Genomic DNA, 19365 nt, shown 5'->3' on the forward strand with positions numbered 1-19365 from the left:
TATCATGTCTCCTCTCATCCTCCTCCTTTCCAGTGAATAAAGCCCTAGCACCTTAAGCCTCTCCTCATATTCCATGCTCTCCAATCCAGGCAGCATCCTGGTAAATCTCCTCTGCACCCTCTCCAACGCCTCCACATCCTTCCTATAATGAGGCGACCAGAACTGAACACAGTACTCTAAATGTGGCCTAAGATTTCTTTACTAGTCACACGTACATTGAAACACACAATGAAATACGTCCTTTGCGTAGAGTGTTCTGGGGGCAGCCCGCAAGTGTCGCCACGCTTCCGGCGCCAACATAGCACGCCCACAACTTCCTAACCCGTACGGCTCTGGAATGTGGGAGGAAACCGGAGCACCCGGAGGAAACCCATGCAGACACGGGGAGAACGTACAAACTCCTTGCAGACAGCGGCTGGAACTGAACCCGGGTCACTGGCGCTGTGAAGCGTTACACTCGCCGCTGCACCACCGCGCCGGCCCCCCCCCCCCCCCTCACGCAGAGGGCGGCGCGAGTGTGGAACCAGCTGCCAGTGGAGGCGGTGGACACGGGTTCAAGTGTGAGGGGGGTTTGGGGAGGGCCGTGGATGGGAGGGATGTGGGCCGGGCGCGGGTGGGTGGGACCAGGCAGGAGATCAGGTCGGCATGGACTGGATGGGCCGAAGGGCCTGTTCCCCTGCTCTATGAGTTTTCGAATTTACCGGGAGCCTCCCGGGTGGCGGGAGGAGCGGAGCCCGGGGGGGGGGGGGGAGCGGGACCCCGGGGGGGAGGAGCCGGACCGGGGGGGGGGGGGGGAGCGGGACCCGGAGGGGGGGGGGAGAGCGACCCGGGGGGGGGGGAGAGCGGGACCCGGGGGAGGAGCTGGACCCGGGGGGGGGGGGAGCGGGACCCGGGGGGGGGGCGGGGCCGGGGGGAGGAGCTGGACCCGGGGGGGGGGGGACGGGACCGGGGGGGGGGAGGAGCGGAGCCCGGGGGGGGGGCGGGCGCCGGGGGGAAGGAGCTGGACCCGGGGGGGGGGGAGAGCGGGGGCCGGGGGGAGGAGCGGAGCCCGGGGGGGGGGGGGGAGCGGGACCCCGGGGGGGGGGGGGAGAGCGGGCCGGGGGGAGGAGCGGAGCCCGGGGGGGGGGGAGAGCGGGACCCCGGGGAGGAGCTGGACCCGGGGGGACACCGGGGGGGATGGCGGAGGGGACCGGGTCGGGTCGGGGCCTGCGGGAGGGCAGATCACAGACCAGCCGCCGCTGCCCGACCCGCCGAGGTCCCCGGGCGCGGCCCGAGGGTCAGTCACCAAGGCGACGGGCTGAAGGGCCGGGGGTGCGGTGCGGAAACCGGCCGAGGGGCGGGCGCCGCGCCACGCCGGAAGTGCCTGGGTCCGGGAGTGACGTCGGTTCCGGCCGGTTACCGGGCAGCGATGAGCCGTTCGCACACGTGCGGTCGCCTGGGTCCCGCGGGGGGCGGCCCGGGAAACCCCGGAGAAGGTGGGCGGGTCCGGGGGGGGAGGGGGCGGTGTCCCGTACCCCGGGGGGGGGCAGGGGGCGGTTACCGGGGGGAGGGGCGTCCACCGTCTCAGTGCCCGGGGGTGGGTGTCCCCCGGTGCCGGGGGGGGGGGGGGGGTTAGTTGGGGGGTGTCCCCAGTCCCGGTGCCGGGGGGGGGTTAGTTGGGGGGTGTCCCCCATGTTCCCCGGTGCCGGGGGGGGGGGGGTTAGTTGGGGGGTGTCCCCCAGCTCCCGGTGCCGGGGGGGGGGTAGTTGGGGGGTGTCCCCCAGTCCCGGTGCCGGGGGGGGGGGGGTTGGGGGTTAGTTGGGGGGTGTCCCCCAGTCCCGGGCCGGGGGGGGGGTGGTGGGGGTTAGTTGGGGGGTGTCCCCCAGTCCCGGTGCCGGGGGGGGGGGGGTGGGGGTTAGTGGGGGGGGTGTCCCCCGATGCCGGTGAGGGGGTTGCGGTTGCGGTGGGGGGTCCCTGTCACACTGCCTGTGGGTGGGGGCGGAGGAGGTGCGGGGGGCACCAGCAGCTCCCTCCCACTGGGCACCAGTCCCTGACTCTGACCCCACGGCACCGGGAGCCGCTGTCACCTCACGTCTCCGGGTCGTCGTCCCCCCCGGACAGGTCGTCCACCCTGCGGATGTGTTGGGGTCAGCTGCCCATCCCCGGGGCATCCCGTGAGGGTCCACTGGGTGATTCCAATGTGGGAATTTGCTGGCGGAAGCATCTTCCTGTCGTGGAACCGCTGGAGCAGTGTGTGTTGGCGCATGAGATCAGTGGTTCCAGAATAAAACACCTCTGTTGGCCAATGTGCACCTGCAGGGAATGTGCCCGTGTCCTGAGGCCCGGCGTTGGTGAACATCCTTCCACGTTGATGGTTACCGTGTGCCTTTCGTTTCCTAGGTTACCCTGACTAAACAGGAGCTGGAACAATTAATCATCAATGCAAAAGAAGAATTTGAGTGAGTGTCACTGTCCAGCTTTCTGCTGCTGTACTGGCAGAATGGGAACGTTCTCTGGGTTTGCAGGAAAAGTTTTGGCATGGAGCTGTTGCTAAGTGAGAAAGGTTGGAAGAGTTTCCTGAGTTAACATTTCAAACCACTGGGTTTGTTTCTAGGGACCAGGAGCTGGAAGATGAACAGACAGCAGAGAGAAGTGAGGAGGTCACTCCTGCCTCTGACACTGAGACTCCAGCGGGGAGAGAGGGAGGAGGAGCGGGATGATGACCTGGCAGAGTATGACCTGGATGGATATGATGAGGAGGATGGTGAGGCTCACACATAACTGTCTATGTTGTTGTTCACATGGATTTTAGTAAGGCATTTGACAAGGCCCCTCACAGTAGACTCATCCAGATTAGGATGCCTGGGATCCTCAGGGACTTGGCCATTTGGATTCAGAATTGGCTTGCCCACAGAAGAGGGTAGGGGTTGATGGGACTTTATTCTGGCTGGAGGTCTGTGACTGGCTACAGGGATCCATACTGCGACCTCCTGCTGTTTGTGATTTAAACAAATGACTTGGCTGAAAACGTGAATGGGTGGGTTAGTAAATTCTCAGATTACACAAAGATTGGAGGTGTTGTGGATTGTGTAGAAGATTGCCAAACAATACAGCAGGATATCGATCAGTTGCAGATATGGGCGGAGAAACGGCAGATGGAGTTTAATCCGGCAAAGTGTGTTGCAGTTTGGGGGACAGTTTATAGTAAATGGCAGGACCCGTAACAGTGTTGATGTACAGAGGGATCTTGGTGTCCCAGTCCATAGCTTCCTGAAAGTGACCGCACAAATCAGTAGGGTGTTACAGAAGCTGTGTGGCATGCTTGCCTTTATTAGTCAAGGCATTGAGTTTAAGAGTCAGGAAAATATGTTGCAGTTTTATAAAACTTTAGGCCGCATCTGGAGTAGCGCATTCAGTTCTGGTCGCTCCATTATAGGAAGGATGTGGAGGCTTTGGAGAGGGTGCAGAAGAGGTTTATCAGGATGCTGCTTATGTTAGAGGATGAGATTGGACAAAGTTGCATTGTTTTCTCTGGAGCATCAGAGGCTAAGGGGAGACCTGACTGAAGTTTATAAGAATTATGAGAGGCATAGATAGACTCGACAGCCGATATCTTTCTCCCCAGGGTCGAAATATCTAATACTAGAGGGCATGTAGTTAAGGTGAGAGGGGGAAGTTCAAGATGATGTGCGGGGCAAGTTTTTTTTTACACAGAGAGCGGTGGCTGCCTGGAATGTGCTGCCAGGGGTGGTGGTGGAGGCAGATACGACAGAGGGGGTTAAGAGGCTCTTAGATAGGCACATGAAAGAGCAGAAAATGGAGGGATAGGGACCATGAGCAGACAGAAAGGGATTGGGTGTCATTAGTTTAATTAGTTCAGCACAACATTGTCGGCCGGAGAGCCTGTTCCTGTGCTGTACTGTTCCATAAAGGCATTTGCTGCTCTTGCCTGCAAAGCCATTTCAGCTTCTACTCAAATACATCTCGGATCAGGTCCACAGCATTCTGAAGGGGGAGGGTGAACAGCCAGAGGTTGTGGTACATATTGGTACCAATGACATAGGTAGGAAAAGAGATGAGGTCCTGAAGAGGAAATATAGGGAGCTAGGTAGGAAGCTGAAAAGCAGGACCTCAAGGGCAGTAATCTCTGGATTGCTGCCTGTGCCATGCACCAGTGAAGGTAAGAATAGGATGATTTGGCAGATGAACGCGTGGCTGAGAAATTGGGGCAGGGTTTCAGATTTGTTCCGGAGAAGGTACGATCTGTAGAAAAGGGACAGGTTACACCTGGAGGGTGAATGCATGCAGGCTTTTTCCCCTCAGGTTGGGTGAGACTAGAACTAGAGGTCATAGGTTCAGGGTGAAAGGTGAAATATTTAAGGGGAATCTGAGGGGCAACTTCTTCACTCAGAGGGTGGTGCGAGTGTGGAACGAGCTGCCAGTGGAGGTGGTGAATGTGGGTTCAATTGTAACATTTAAGAGAGCTGTGGATAGGTACATGGTTGGGAGGGGTTTGGAGGGATATGGTCTGGGTGCAGGTAGATGGGAGTAGGCAGAAGATCAGGTCAGCATGGACTAGATGGGCTGAAGGGCCTGTTTCTGTGCTGTAGTGCTTTATGATTGTGTTAATGGGTGGAAGGTCGGTGAGTGTCACTGTAACAGGCCATTGGTACGAGACTGAGGGGAACCTGTTTCAGCAGGAGAGGAATCGGAACACTAACAGAAGGTTCCAGGCAGTAATAATCTGCTGGAGGAACTCAGCAGGTCGAGCAGTATCTGTGGGGGAAGGAATTTCGACATTTTGGGTTGACACCCTGCATCAGGAGTGGTCGGGTGGTGAAAGATGTCATCCCATGTGACCCTGATGTGTAGAGCTCATTGGCCACAAGCATGGCTTGCCTGTGGAGACATGAATCAGCGGGAAATGGTCGTTATCTTCACTTTGGTTTTGTATTGCCTAGTTCTTCAATGTCCAAGTTGCTCTTTGTATTGGGTGACTTCAGATAAATTGTCATAGAGTTATACAGCACTGAAACAGGCCCTTCAGCCCACTGTATCTGTGCTGAGCACCACACCATCCAACTGTAGTCTCGCAAAGCTTGTTACATGAGTTACCTCTGGCTGCTCCTTTTGATAATCTCTGACATTCCCTTCAGGTGGAGTGAACCTTGGAGATAGTCTGGGGGGCCTCACAGTCTATGCCAGCAATGAAGATGACCCCTACGTCACTCTTAAAGATACAGTTAAGTTAAAGCAAGTTATTTCATGGGATTATTCTGCTTCACTTGTTCCATTGTAACCATTAAATGACAACTGTTTCCAAGAATGTGCTTCATTAATGAGTTGATTTAAATCTAACTCTGTGTTGTAGGATCAATATGAAGATGAAGATTTTAAAATCAAATCGAGTGACAACCTAATAGTGGCGGGGAAAGTGGAGAAAGATTGCAGCATCCTTGAGATATACGGTAGGAAGTCAGCGAACTTGCCTTTAAACATTAGTTTGCATCATGGGGGAGTTCTGTGCCTTCAATGGAGAGCAGTTCCAGTGTCATGCCCTGGTCAGAGAGGGTGGAGAGATGATGCAGTTACTGCTAACTTGAATTAAATAATTCAAGCTGATTGGTGCCTAAGGATCAGAAAGAGCACCAACAGAGATCCCACCATTGGGAATCACGTTTACCAAGCTTCTGTGCTTGCTGTTTGGAGCTGTTGGTGACTGGTGTGGCAGTGTGTCATTGTGGTCCTCTGTAAGATGGAAATGATCGGTGTTGAAAGGAAATTGGGAATGTGGAGAACACAGGCAGTGAATGTAGCTGAGGGTGTAAGCAGGTTAATGGGAGTGCAAAAGGGAGAGAGCAGACTGAGGGTTGGTGGGGCTGAGAGGGGTGTGTATTTGACCTTCTATCGCTGAGCAAGAAATGACTTGCAACCCAGGGAGGGTTTGGGAAGCACAGAGTGCTCGGGATTGCAGTTGCTTTTGGTTCAGAGTGTGCTGATTAAAAGTCAGGACGGTGGGTTTGAACTGTGCTCAGATTGGTGGGAAGGCTGCTTTTGGGAGTTGCTATTTTCCACTTTGCCCCATGTTCTGCTTTAAATCAAACCCAGGGGGTGGGCATTTGCTTTAAACATTTCAAACTTGGGCTGCAGCAAGCTGAGAGGGAGTTTATGATGATGTACTGAGGAATTTGGCAGTGGCCGGCTGCTGGAGCATTCTGTTGATGTTGAATTTATTTATTGCAGTTTATAATCAGGAGGAGCAGAGCCTCTACGTACATCATGACGTTCTGCTTCCTGCTTACCCACTTTGTGTTGAGTGGCTCAACTTTGATCCAAATCCAGAGAAGCCAGTGGGTGAGTTGGGTTTCCCTCAACCATCTCCGAGTTGGTTTGCACTGTTCGTTGCCAACAACCCTGCTGTGATATTGAAGCAGTTGAGAAAGTGGAACCTAGGCCTTCCATAGACTTATGCAGAATAGGAACAGGCCCTTCGGCCCACTGTGGTTGTGCCTGCCGTCGTTCGTATCCACACTCATCCCAATTTTCCAGCACTTGACATGTAGTCTCCTACGCCTTGGTGATTCAAGTGCACATCTACATACTTCTTAAATGTTGTGAATGTAGAACAGTGCAGCACAGGAACAGGCCCTTCAGCCCACAATGTCTGTGCCAAACATGATGCCAAATTAAACTAATCCCTTCTGCCTGCACATGATCCACATTCCTCGATTCCCTGCATGTTTACTTATCTGTCTAATAGCCTCTTGAACGCCTCCACCACCACCCCTCAGGCAATGCGTTCCAGATTCCAGCCATCCTCTGAGTGAAAGCATTCAGGTTCATTCTAGATATCTCACCCCTTAGCTTAAACCTTGGCCCTCTTGCTCCCTACCCTGTCTGTGCCCCTAATAATTTTATTTGCCTCTGTTTGGTCCCCCTCGGCCTTCTCTGCTCCAGGGAAAGCCTGTTCAGTCTTTCTTCACAGCTGAACTGCTCCATCCCAGGCAACATCCTGGTGAATCTCCTCTGCACCCTCTCCAGTCCAGTCATATCCTTCTAATCGTGTGGTGACCACAACTGTTCACAGTACCCCAGCTGTGGCCTAACCAGTGTTCTTTAAAATTGTACCATAACCCGCTCTTATGTTCTATACTTGGCTAACAAAGGCAAGTACACTCTGTGCTTTCTTCAGTAATCCTTGGACCTGTCCACCAAGGTCCCTCTATTCCTCATTACTTCCTAGGGTCCTGCCATTCATGGTGTATATCTTGGCGTTATTAGTTCTCTCATTCTTTGGGATTAAGTTCCACCTGCCATTGCTGTGTCCAGCTTGCCATCAGTATCGTGAGTGTCTCTGCTCCCCCTCTACTTCCTGGCCCTGGAATCAGACCTGATGTTTTCTCACCACCACTGACTGCTCCTTCTGTCACTGTTCTCTGTTACCAGTTCCCCCTGTCTCTTTTGCTTTTACTAATCTCTGGCAGACCCTTTAGCTTTGACTGTGCACTGACTGCCCCACTCTGTCACTCTGCCTGGGAGGGATGTTATTGAGATGCTGCACAGTCCTTTGCACATTTGTGGGTGGACAGGATGAGGCCAATCAGCCCCTCAAACCTGTTCTGTTACTCTATTGTGTTCTATCTTTTGCCCAGTTCCACAGACTCCTTTCCAATGGAAGGTCATCAGCACAAAACTCTACCTGTTTCTCTCCTCCCAGATGCCACTTGATCTGCTGAGTGCACCCAGAATGTTCTGTTTTCACACCTAACGTCACATGCTACCTTGATTCCGTCACCTCTTGTATCCAGTCGATCTTGGGAATGGGATCCCAATTCCATATGCCAGCCTCAAATGCTTCGTTTCCTTTCCCGTGGTTTCCTGATGCACCCACAAACCCACATTAGATCCATTAACCACAGATCAGATTCTTTGTCCTGCCCCACCGATGGTTTGACAGACCTCTGTTCACCGTGTGACTGAATTATTCTGATGAAAACAGTCGTCTGTCAGTGGTTGTGTGTCCACATCTGGTACCAACCCAATCAGTCTGAGCTATTTCTTCTCCTGATACAGTTTTTGCTTTATCCTTTTATTCCTTTCCAAATCGGAGCTCTAACATTTTATGTTTTGTTACCTTATGACGTAGACATATGCTTCTGTAACCTGCCTGGCCTCTCTCAGTGCTGGTACTGTGTGTCCCAGTGTGTTCCTCTGACAGTGTGTTCTCTGTAGGGAATTATGCTGCGGTGGGCAACATGACCCCGGTGATCGATGTGTGGAACCTGGATGTGGTCGACTGTCTGGAGCCTGTCTTCAGCCTTGGACGGGAGGCACCAACGAAGAAAAGGCGGAAGGTACTGAGGAGCCAGTGGTGCGGGGGTTCTGAGCATGGTACCTGGTGGGGGCAACTGACCCAGGGGTCACAGCCCGCTGCACCTTGGCCACAGCCTCTCCCACTCCCGCCTGCCCCACCCCTGTCTGCCCCACCCCCATCTGCCCCCAGCTACAGCCTGTCCCACCCCCACCCACACCCCCAGCTACAGCCTGTCCCACCCCCACCCACCCCCAGCTACAGCCTCTCCCACCCCCACCCACACCCCCAGCTACAGCCTCTCCCACCCCCCACCCACCCCCAGCTACAGCCTCTCCCACCCCCACCCACACCCCCAGCTACAGCCTCTCCCACCCCCCACCCACCCCCAGCTACAGCCTGTCCTACCCCCACCCACCCCCAGCTACAGCCTCCACCACCCCCCACCCACACCCCCAGCTACAGCCTGTCCCACCCCCACCCACCCCCAGCTACAGCCTCCACCACCCCCCACCCACACCCCCAGCTACAGCCTGTCCCACCCCCCATCCACCCCCAGCTACAGCACCCCCCACTCCTCTTCCCACCCCTGCCCCCAGTCACAGCCTCTCCCAACCCTCCTCACCCCACCCCCTTCCCGACCCTCCCCACCCCCCCAACCCTCCCCCACCCTCCCCCACCCCCCCGACCCTCCCCCACTCCCCATCACAACCTGTCCCACCTCCATCCCACCCACACCCCCGCCCCCAGCTGCAGCCTGTCCCACATCCCCAGCTACAGCCTTCCCCCAAACCCCCTCATCCCTGGCCACAGCCTGTCCCACCCACACCCCCGCCCCCTGCCGGAAGACTCCCCCCATCACCTGTTTCCCTCAGCCCCCCCCCAGCCACCAGTGACGTACAGTGTGCCCCCGAGCAGCTGGCTGTCGTTACCCATTACCTGGGGTTTTGCCCCCAGCCGAGGGTCAGGAGGAAGTAACGTAGGTGGCGCTGAGGCCAGGGACTGATCCGATGTCTCCTGTGTACAGTTTGTGGTCTCCCGGTGAATCCCGAGCCCAGCTGTTAGAGCCTCTCATCTCCTGCTGTAATGGCAGCTGATCTACCCGGGCAGGGTATCTGTCCAGCAGGGGTTTCTGCCCTGCCTCTCTGGGGAGTCCGATGGTCACTCACCCGGACAGGGAACTGTCCAGCAGGGGTTGCTGCCCTGCCTCTCTGGGGAGTCCGATGGTCAGGCGAGAAGCTGCACCTCCTCATTAATGCTGGTGAATTGTTTCAGGGGCCAGAGTCGGGACCAGAGGGACACACTGATGCGGTTCTGGACCTTTCCTGGAACAGACATGTCAGGTAACTGGCATGTTCCTGCATTGTTCCGATGTAGTGTGGGGACGGGGGATGGGGGAACGGGGATGGGGGAGTGGTGTCGTGGACGGGGGAGCGGGGAGTGGGGGAGTGGTGTCGGGGATGGGGAGCGGGGACGGGGGAGCGGGGAGTGGGGGAGTGGTGTCGGGGACGGGGAGCGGGGACGGGGGAGCGGGGAGTGGGGGAGTGGTGTTGGGGACGGGGGAGCGGGGAGTGGGGGAGTGGTGTCGGGGACGGGGAGCGGGGACGGGGGAGCGGGGAGTGGGGGAGTGGTGTCGTGGACGGGGGAGCGGGGAGTGGGGGAGTGGTGTCGGGGACGGGGAGCGGTGTCAGGGACAGGGGAGTGGTGTCGGGGATGGGGAGCGGTGTCGGGGACCGGAGAGTGCTGTCGGGGAGCGGGGAAGCGGTGTCGGGGACCGGAGAGCGCTGTCGGGGACAGGGGAGCAGTGTCGGGGACGGGGAGTGGTGTCAGGCCAGCTGGAGTGATCCCTCCCTCTTGTCCACACAACCTGCTCAGGAGATGGGCAGTACCTCTGCTTTGCCACACGGTGTCAGCACCTGAGGCCGAGGAAGGAGCTTTATGGAATTTTTTATTCTCTGACGATGACAAGATTATGTTGCTTTGTAACTTTAGTTTTATTTTGTTTCAACATTGTCTAGAATGTTAGTGTGAATCAGTGTTTGTACTCAATCCCCACAGGGCGGGTAAGTGTAGCTTCATTCTGGGAAGTTGAAGGGAATTAACAGCAGCCTGACCGGCTGCCAGGAGATGGTGCTGGTGTTTAATCTTTTCTCACTTTACTGCAACAAACTACTGTGGAGAAGCAGCTCGCTGCTTAGTGTTAATACCCTGGTGGGAGGGAGGTGTTCAGAACAATGCTGGTAACTGGTGATGAGTGGGCAAGTGTGTGGATCTGTGGTGGTAACTAATTGTGTACAGATCAATGGTAGTCCTGTGTGAGAGAGAGTACACATTCGTCCACAGTCCTGTCTCTTTGCTGATCTGGTCTTTATTCTCTCACACACATTAAGTGGTGGGGCAGCTGGCTTACTCCTGCTCCTATTTTCTTGTGTTCACAAATCATTTGGTAATGAGCATAAACAGGAGGAGCTCGGCCGCTTGATCCTTTGAACCGTTCCTCCTCCAGTAAGGTTGTGTGTTGTCCATCTCTGCCACCTGATCCCTGTGTCTCTGGATCGTGTTGCTGTCCAAAACTCCATCAGTCTCACCCATGAAAATGCTCAACAATTGATCATCTGTTGCCCTATTAGCTGGAGGATTCCAAAGATTTATAAGCCTCCAAATAAAGTAATTTGTGTTTGTTTCAGTCTAATATTGGCTGCATTCTAAATCCCTTGTTCATGGCTCCCAAGCCTGAAAAAACAAGGTATCAGTTTCCATCCAGTCTTGGAATCTTATTTCTCAATTACCTCACCTCTCATTCTTCTAACCTCCAGTCTGCAGCCAATCCTCCTCAACCTGTCCTCGTGGGACAGCCACTCACCCCAGGAATCGCTACTGCATCTATGCTGTACTGGCTCCACACTGACTGTGTCCTCCTGCAGACGTGGGCTCCATTACTGCATACACTGAGGTCTCGTTTAAACCCTGTACAATCTCAGCAAGGTTTCTGCACACAGTGAGGTCTTGTGTAAACCCTGTACAATCTCGGCAAGATTTCAACAGGAACTAGACGTGAGAGCAGAAATTGAGAAACTGTACCGAATTATTACTGCTCATTTCCTTCAGAACATAACAGGATCTGGATTTTAATGTGTCAGTGCTGATAGTGGAATGTTATTTATTGCCTGTCAGGACTGTTCTGGCCAGTGCATCTGCTGATGAGACTGTGATTCTCTGGGATATGTGCCAGAAGAAACCTGTGACCTGCCTCACCTCACACACAAACAAGGTAAGCTAAAGCAACTGTTATCCTTCCCTCCAACCGACATCCCAACCCAGAATCTGCAACCCTTCACTCGATCTCCTGACAAACCTGGGTTCTGATCTCTTGTCTGCAGCTCTTAACCTTTGTTAATCCAGCCAATGAAAGTGTCCAACTTCAGGTGTACCTGAGATCCTGTTCCCAATGCTGCCAAGAGCCACTCTCGCCCATTAGCTGCTCCCCTCACTAAACCATTGGCAGCTGCATCCTGTGTTTTGGAGTTCTCTCCCTCTGCCCCCTTATATCTCTGATTCCTCCTTACACCCACCAATCTTCTCGCTATTTGTCCTAATGTCTTGTAATTCTTGTCATGGGTAAGTTCCGTTTCTGGTTCCCCATCCGCAGTTACCCTGGAGTGGGTGGTCTGCTGCTGCCTTGAGTGACGTGGTGAAGGTGCTCTCACAGTGCTGTTGGGGAAGAAGCCCCAGGATAGAGGACTTGGTGGTGATGCAGGACCAGTAATGTATTTCCAAGTCAGGATGGTGGGTGTGTGACCTGCAGAGGAATCAGGTGTCCCTGCACTTAGCACCCTTGAACTTGCTGGTAGAGGTCATGGGATTGGGAGGTGCTGTTGGAGTATCTAGACAAGTAACTGTGATGCATTGTGGTGGGGTCGTACCACTGCAGCCATGGTGCACCAGTTGTGAAAGGAATGAATGTTTGGGGCCAGTCTGGTGCTGCACCCATCCACGAAAGCAGAGTATATTCCATCACATCACCAACTTGTGCTTTGTGGATGGTGGAAGAGCTCTGGGGATTCAGGAGGTGAGTCTTGTGGCAGGATACCCGGCCTCTGACCTGCTCCTGTAGACACACTAACTGTGTGCCTGGTCCTGTTGAGTTTCTGCTCAGTGGTAACCACCAGGATGTTGGTGGAGGATTTGACAATGGTGATGCTGTCGAAAGCCAAGGGTGGTTGGTTACCTTGCTTACTGGAGATGGTGATGGGATTTTGTCTGGGGCTGGTAATACTTGTCACATCAGCCCATGTCAGAATGTTGTCTAGGTCTTGTGGTATGCACATAAGGACTGTATCTATGATGGAAGGAAGGTCATTGGTGAAGCAGCTGGAGATGGCTGGGCCCAGGACACAGCCATCTTCCTTTGTGCGAGGGCTGACTCCAGCCCGTGGAGTGTTTGCTCTCGGTGCCCATTGACTTCTGATACACCAGGGCTCCTTGTTGACACACTTGGCTAAATGCTGCAATGTCACGGGCAGGCTGTCTCATTGTTTCTGTGTGTAACTGATCAGTGAGGATCTGGGCCTGATCTCTAATGGTATTTGTTTGCTCAGGTTATTTTATGAAAGTGTTGGAACAGATTTACTACCTTGAATTAACTTACTAACAAGTTAGTTAAATCACTAAAGCAGTTGGAAGCACTAAGCTCGCACGGTTTAGTTTAGTAGCACATCATGCTCGGCAGGATTTGAGAAATGACATTATCATACATTTTCACTGTAGATTTTGAAATCAGTGCTGAATTTCACGGCAGTTTCTCTGCTGCAATGGGGTGGTCTGGCAGATAGCCCCTTGGCTCTTCAGGAAGCTCGTGTCTGGATAGACAAGGAAGCCGGTGAAGGTGATGTACTTGCCGTGGTTGCTGTACAGTGCGAATCGTTGGTGCTGCTGACTGTGCAGCCACACCCTGTCGCCAGCTCCTAGCAGCAGCATCACGCTCTGACTCTGCATCTCCCTGAGCTGAGAGTCATCTTCATCGAAGATCATGGCCTGTACCTCGCTCTGGTTTTTCATCAGCTTCACAGAAACAGCCTTAAAGGGATGCTTTCCGACATTGAAGGAAAAGTAGTAGGCTCCAGGGATGTGGCACGTGAAGATTCCGCTCAGCTTGTTAAAGTGTTTGCCGATGTTGGTGTATTCAGTGTCAAAGGTTACTGCTTCATGCCGCAGGTTCTGGGTGTCTTGCCCGAGCAGAGAGCTTGTTCTGGCAGCTGAGAATGCTGACCGGAGCCCAGGGTGAGCCCGAGGGGTGGAGGGGCAGCGGGTGGAAGTGGTGGGGACATCAGGCAGGCTGTTGCTTAGCCGATGAGGAGACAGTTCCGCATAGACCAGGTAGCCGGTGAAGGTGGTGTATGGGCCCGTGTTACTGTAAAGCGCATACCTGGAGTTACCGGACAGGAGCAGCCAGACACTGTCACCCACGTCTAAATGCAGCATCAAACTCTGGCTCTGCACTTTGCGGTCTTTTTGCCTGTGTTCGTTGAATACTATTGCCTGTACCTCATGCCTGTTCTTCATCAGCATGACTGACAGCATCTTCTTGGGATACTTTCCAACGGTGAAGGCAAAATAATAAGCCCCCGGAATTCTGCACACAAGCCTGCCTGTGTCTGGGCGGAAGTCATGTCCAATATTAACCAAGAGCTTGTCAAACGTAACAGCTTTCTGGAGGCCTCCCAGCATGCTGCTGGTCCTGGCGGCAGAGAATGCAGATTGGTCAGTCAAACTGGATGTGAAACCAATGAGTGATGTGACCCACAGCAGGAGGGGGGTTAGGAGAAGCACCGACACGCGTGTCAGGATGGCCATTTCACCCTGAGGAGAGAGATCAGCTTGAGTTGACATCTGAACTGGGAGCAGGGGCATCCTGTTCAGCCCCTCACACCTGTTCCACCATTCACAGATCACTTGTCTCCTGATTTCTTTAATATCTGAAAATCTGTCCAACACTGCACCCTGAATATATTTAGTGACTGAGCCTTCATGTCCTCAGGTAGAGAATCCCAAAGATTCTCTACTTCTGGATGAAGAAATTTCTTCTCACTTGTCCCAAAAGGCCATTCCCTTACTTTGAGACTAGCCCACCCCAACTTCTAAACTTCTCAAATAACATCCCTGTCAATCCCACTCAGAATCTTCAATGTTTCAATAAAATTACCTCTCATTCCTCTAAACTCGGGAGTTTTGGCTCAGTCTGCTTTCTTCCTCCTCCTGAAACAAACACCCCCAACCCAAGAATCAGTCTGGTGAACCTTTATTCCTCTACCATAGGCATATCTTCTCCTTGATCGGAACCAGACCAGTACACCATGTTCCAGGTGTGATCCCAGTACACCATGTTCCAGGTGTGATCCCAGTACACCATGTTCCAGGTGTGATCCCAGTACACCATGTTCCAGGTGTGATCCCAGTACACCATGCTCCAGGTGTGATCCCAGTACACCATGCTCCAGGTGTGATCCCAGTACACCATGTTCCAGGTGTGATCCCAGTACACCATGTTCCAGGTGTGATCCCAGTACACCATGCTCCGGGTGTGATCCCAGTACACCATGCTCCAGAAGTTTATCCAGTACAGATCAGTGTAATTGCAGGAGGACGTCTTTACTCCTTTGCTCAAATCCTCTTGCACTGAAGGCCAACACACCATTTGCTTTCCAAGCTGCTAGATATCCCCACACTTTGACATGTAGAAGGACATACAGGTCCCGTTGAGCACCATCACCTTTCACTCACTCCCCAGTTAAAAATACTACACGTCTTTTTCTATTTTTTTTAAACCAAAGTGAATGGCCTCACACTTCGATACACTATTCCATTTACTGTGCTGCCACCCATTCACTCAGCTGGTTAATATTCCTCTGAAATCTTTGTCTGCTTCACAACCCACACTACAACTTGTGTCATCAGAAGACCTAGATATATTGCATGTGTGCGTTGGATACTCCAGTGGAATATTGACTGCAGTTGCTCTGATCAGTTCCATCGCACAGACTTCAACAGCGATGTGAGGGACTGAGCCAAGACCATCAAATAGTGTGGTTTGAAGGTGCCTACCGCAGCTCTCTGGCGTAGAGAATTCCAAAGACTCTTAGATGTTCCTCCTCATTTCTGTCTGAAACTGGGCTTCCCTTATTCTGAAACTGCCTTCTGGCTTTAGAAACCCTTCTCCACATCCACCCTCTCAATCCCCCAGAGAATCTTGAATGCTTCAATAGGATCACCTCTCGTTCTTCTGAACTCCCATGAGTGTTGAGCCCAGTCTGCTCAGTCTTGCTTCATTGGTCAGTCCCTTCATACTGGTGAGCCTTCCCTACACTGTCTCCAGTGCAAGTATATCGTTCCTTAAATGTGGAGACGCAGACGGTACTCCAGATGTGGTCTCACCAGTACCCTGTAAAGTTGCATCAAAGCCTTTGTCCCCATACTCCTCACAATAAAGGCCAACGTTCCATTAGCATTTTGAGTTACCTGCTGTACTTGTGCTGATTTTTGCCTTTTCATAACAAGAATCTACCTAAGGACATTAATGTTTGGAGTAGGTCTTTCAATCCCTTGTAGTGACTGTGCTATTCAATAAATCAATAAATATTCAATATATATACAAATATATGCTAATCCTTTACCTCAGCACCACCTTCCTACGTAAACCTCTCCCTTGATTCCCTCAATATCTACAGAAACCTCTGATAATCTGGCATACTTGTCACTGGTTCCAGATAAGCAGATTTCCTGGACTATTGGATGTCATTTCTATTAATACCCGATACACTTTTAATTCACTTTTTGGATTTTATACAATAGTATAAATTTTCAAATAAACCAGGTGAGTTTAAAGGGAGCGTAGGAATGGGGCCCCAGTGAGTCTAAAGGGAGTGTGGGAATGGGACCCCAGTGAGTTCAAACAACCCCTGGGGATGTGGCCGATTATTGGAGCTTTATAGGCACCATTTATTATTAAGGAGGGTCGATTATTGAAGTTTTACTGTATAGGTCTTTGTCTTGAATATACTCAGTGACTGATCACTGCAGCTCCCTAGGGTATAGAAATCCAAAAATTCTCTCCCTTTTAGATAAAAACAAAACCTCTCCTCAGTGCAGAATGACCACTTAGAGGTTGTGACCCCTGGTTCAAGACACTGCAGTCCAAGAAACATCACACCTGCAACCTTCTTGTAATTCAGTGTCTTGTGCTGGTGTTAAAATGTTGTATCGTGCCCTGGGATGTATTCTGTTTAAAAATTGTCAAGGCTGCTGTGGGAGGCAAGGGAGGAGATTTTGCCTTTCTAATTTTGGGACCTTAAGGAGAAGCTTTCAGTCCATCCTCGAGCTTCCACAAAGTCACAGAGTTGTACAGCATAGAAGCAGGCCCTTTGGCCCGCCATGTCTATACTGACCATCCTGCCATCTTGGGGAACTTACATTTGGGACTTGAGGCCGTGGAGTGATGGACCTTGAGTGGAGTGGAAGGTTGCAGAAAACCTGCAGCTAGTCTGGCTGATGAAGCTGATTGGCATTGAGCAGTTTCACTCATCCACAGTTTCTAAATCACCTTCTCGCAAAGAACACCAGTGCAGAGAATTCATTGTCAGGTATAGAGGAGTTCACCAGTTAACTCTGGGAAGAGAATATATTTCTTTATTTGAAGATTGTGAATCTTTGGAATTCTCAACCCCAGAGGTTTGTGGGAAATCGGTTGGTTTTGGAATTCAGAGGGAGCAGGGATGTGGGATTGGGTGGAAGGGTGGGAACGCTGACTGTGATGTTGAATGGCAGACAGGCCCCGCTCTCTGATTCCAACCACTCTTTGCTGCTGCATCATCTCCATGATGTTCCATGCACTCCCCACAGTGTAAAGTGGGTACCACCTCCTCCTCCCTTCACTGACTGTGTCCTGCACATTCCCCACAGTGTAAAGCAGGTACCTCCTCCCTTCACTGCCCGTGCCCTGCAGAATCTGTGTCACTTGGAACATAAAGTCGTGTCTTGTTTTATCAATTCTTGCAAGAATCTTGAATAGTCTCCCTTGAACCATTCCTTCTGCAATATCAACAATCCCATATCTCTGTTCCCTGCCTTGCTGGTGGAATCTGTAAATAGCGATGCCTTTTAGCATGATATAGAATTCCTTTCTGGAAACCTAAGCTTTTATTTGGAATTCTTTGACCTCCTTCAGTAAATGATGCCTCTTGTACATAGTTTTAATCTTGCAGTGATGCTGGAGTGGAGAGAAGAGAATTAATGCATCAATCCATGTGGCTCAATCCATCACCATAAGGTTCAGCTTACTGTCTGGCTTCTACAGAGCTTCTCCCCAGGGAGCTCGTCCCTGAGATTTATCACTAAGTCATTGAGGTACAGTTTGTGTGGAGCTTTGTTTTCCTCTTTAAGCAGATGCCCTGCCCTCTGGTGAAGGTTTGTCATGCTGAATAATTATAGAACAGGCTAGTCTGATTTAAACTTAATGTCATGTAGATCATTTAATGTCTTAAAAAAAGCAGCTTCCCTATCTCCTCTTATTTCCCTGAAAGTTTCCTGGATTACCTACTGTGGACTGAAGACCTTTAAAGCAGCAGTGCCAAAGATTTCATTGTCATTTGTGCTTTCGTTTATCAATGTTTACATTCTGTTAGCTAAAGTTGTGACTCGTGCTTCAGACTTAAGCAACCCAGTGTTGGTTATAAATGTCAAGTAAGCAATTGGCAAATTAAAGATAAATCCTGTGGTATTAATGAAAAAAAGTAAACATACAGACTTACAAGAAAGATCAGCAGGATTTTCATCTGGAAGCTGTGGTAACAAACGCTGAATGATTATAGAACAAGCCAGTCTGATTCAAGCCCGAAGTTGCTGTGGGAATAGGATCAAAGTTAGTGCGTTTGTTTGTAAATTCCTTCTGTGGCTCTGCATTGGGTGCAGCCTATGCTTGCTAGTTAATATAGTCATGTTTATGATCGGTGAATAAAAGGTGCCATGTACCATTAAGAATGGGATCAGCAAACTAAATTGCTGGAAGCACTTGTTCCATCCATCTGACTGACTGCATTCCAGCAGCCGTTCATCGTTGCAGCAGAGAAAAGAGGCACATTCCATTTCCAGACTAACTTTGGTGAAAAGATCCAAACTCGCACACTACCATGCTTTAGTAAAACAGTGTGTTGTTTCTGATCCTGGTGTGAGAATTTTACTGCTGTTAGGGGTGTGACTGAGGTGAACTTTAGCCATGGTATATTGCCGTTCTCTGTAGACGTGAAGCCACGTGTTTCAGTGAACTAGTACAACTGTTAACATGAAGAGAGGAAGTGGCAGTGTGATGTCAGTACTAATGAAACGGTGCCATGAAGACTGCACATCTCTTTGTAACTCCATTGTCCAGCCTTTCACAGGCTGGGAAAGTTTATCTGATTCCTTGTTTCTGTTGCCCTGGAACAGTGGACAGCTTTAACTGAGCTTTAAAGCAATCACTTTCATACATGGCCTTTATGTCTGATCCCCATTGAGGGTAATTACTGGCACTCATCTGCTAGGATACAATTTGCCCTCCAACTCTAACCAGACCACCTACTAGTTCTGTAAATACTTGGGTTTCAGTAGATGTGAATACCCAGACCTCATTGAAGCTCCATCCAACGTGACTGCTATTTCCCACAGTGTGGAGCGTGATAGCTGTAACCAAACAGCTGTAAACCATCTTGTGTTAGTTTAACTGCACTGAACAAAATGCTGCCTGTGGATTAATGAGACATATTCCCTGTGGATTAACCGGATCTTTATGGATTGAGTTTAGAAATTCATTGGTACCCATTACTTCAGGAATATCTAGGGGCAGGGAAGTCCGCCTCTGTTTGATTTGAATTCTGAAAGACCCAGGAGCTCGTGTCCACAGTCACCTATTAATGTGGTGAGGGGTGAATCTTGGCCACAGGTGCTGGCAGTAGTTTTATGGGTCTCTTGGTGGGAGGGGACTGTGTGTCCCACAGCAATCTTAGTGAGGCACAGCATCAGTTTGGTATTGATCCTAGGGGTGTAAT

General features: G+C 51.6%; 1 protein-coding gene across 1 annotated transcript in view; it reads left to right on the forward strand.

Moving 5' to 3' along the window:
• The first annotated feature begins 1221 nt into the window (after window positions 1-1221).
• The window catches only part of pwp1 (PWP1 homolog, endonuclein), a 40106-nt gene continuing 21962 nt past the window's right edge, over window positions 1222-19365 (forward strand). The window contains exons 1-9 of the mRNA XM_052030323.1: window positions 1222-1475; window positions 2380-2438; window positions 2594-2743; window positions 5136-5221; window positions 5351-5447; window positions 6223-6333; window positions 8212-8333; window positions 9566-9633; window positions 11465-11561. Of these exons, the coding sequence (XP_051886283.1) occupies window positions 2420-2438; window positions 2594-2743; window positions 5136-5221; window positions 5351-5447; window positions 6223-6333; window positions 8212-8333; window positions 9566-9633; window positions 11465-11561 (750 nt within the window). The 5' untranslated portion in view covers window positions 1222-1475; window positions 2380-2419. The remainder of the gene's footprint in view (window positions 1476-2379; window positions 2439-2593; window positions 2744-5135; window positions 5222-5350; window positions 5448-6222; window positions 6334-8211; window positions 8334-9565; window positions 9634-11464; window positions 11562-19365) is intronic.

The sequence above is a fragment of the Pristis pectinata genome, chromosome 15, assembly GCF_009764475.1.
Source record: "Pristis pectinata isolate sPriPec2 chromosome 15, sPriPec2.1.pri, whole genome shotgun sequence".
In the NCBI taxonomy this organism is placed as follows: Eukaryota; Metazoa; Chordata; class Chondrichthyes; order Rhinopristiformes; family Pristidae; genus Pristis; species Pristis pectinata.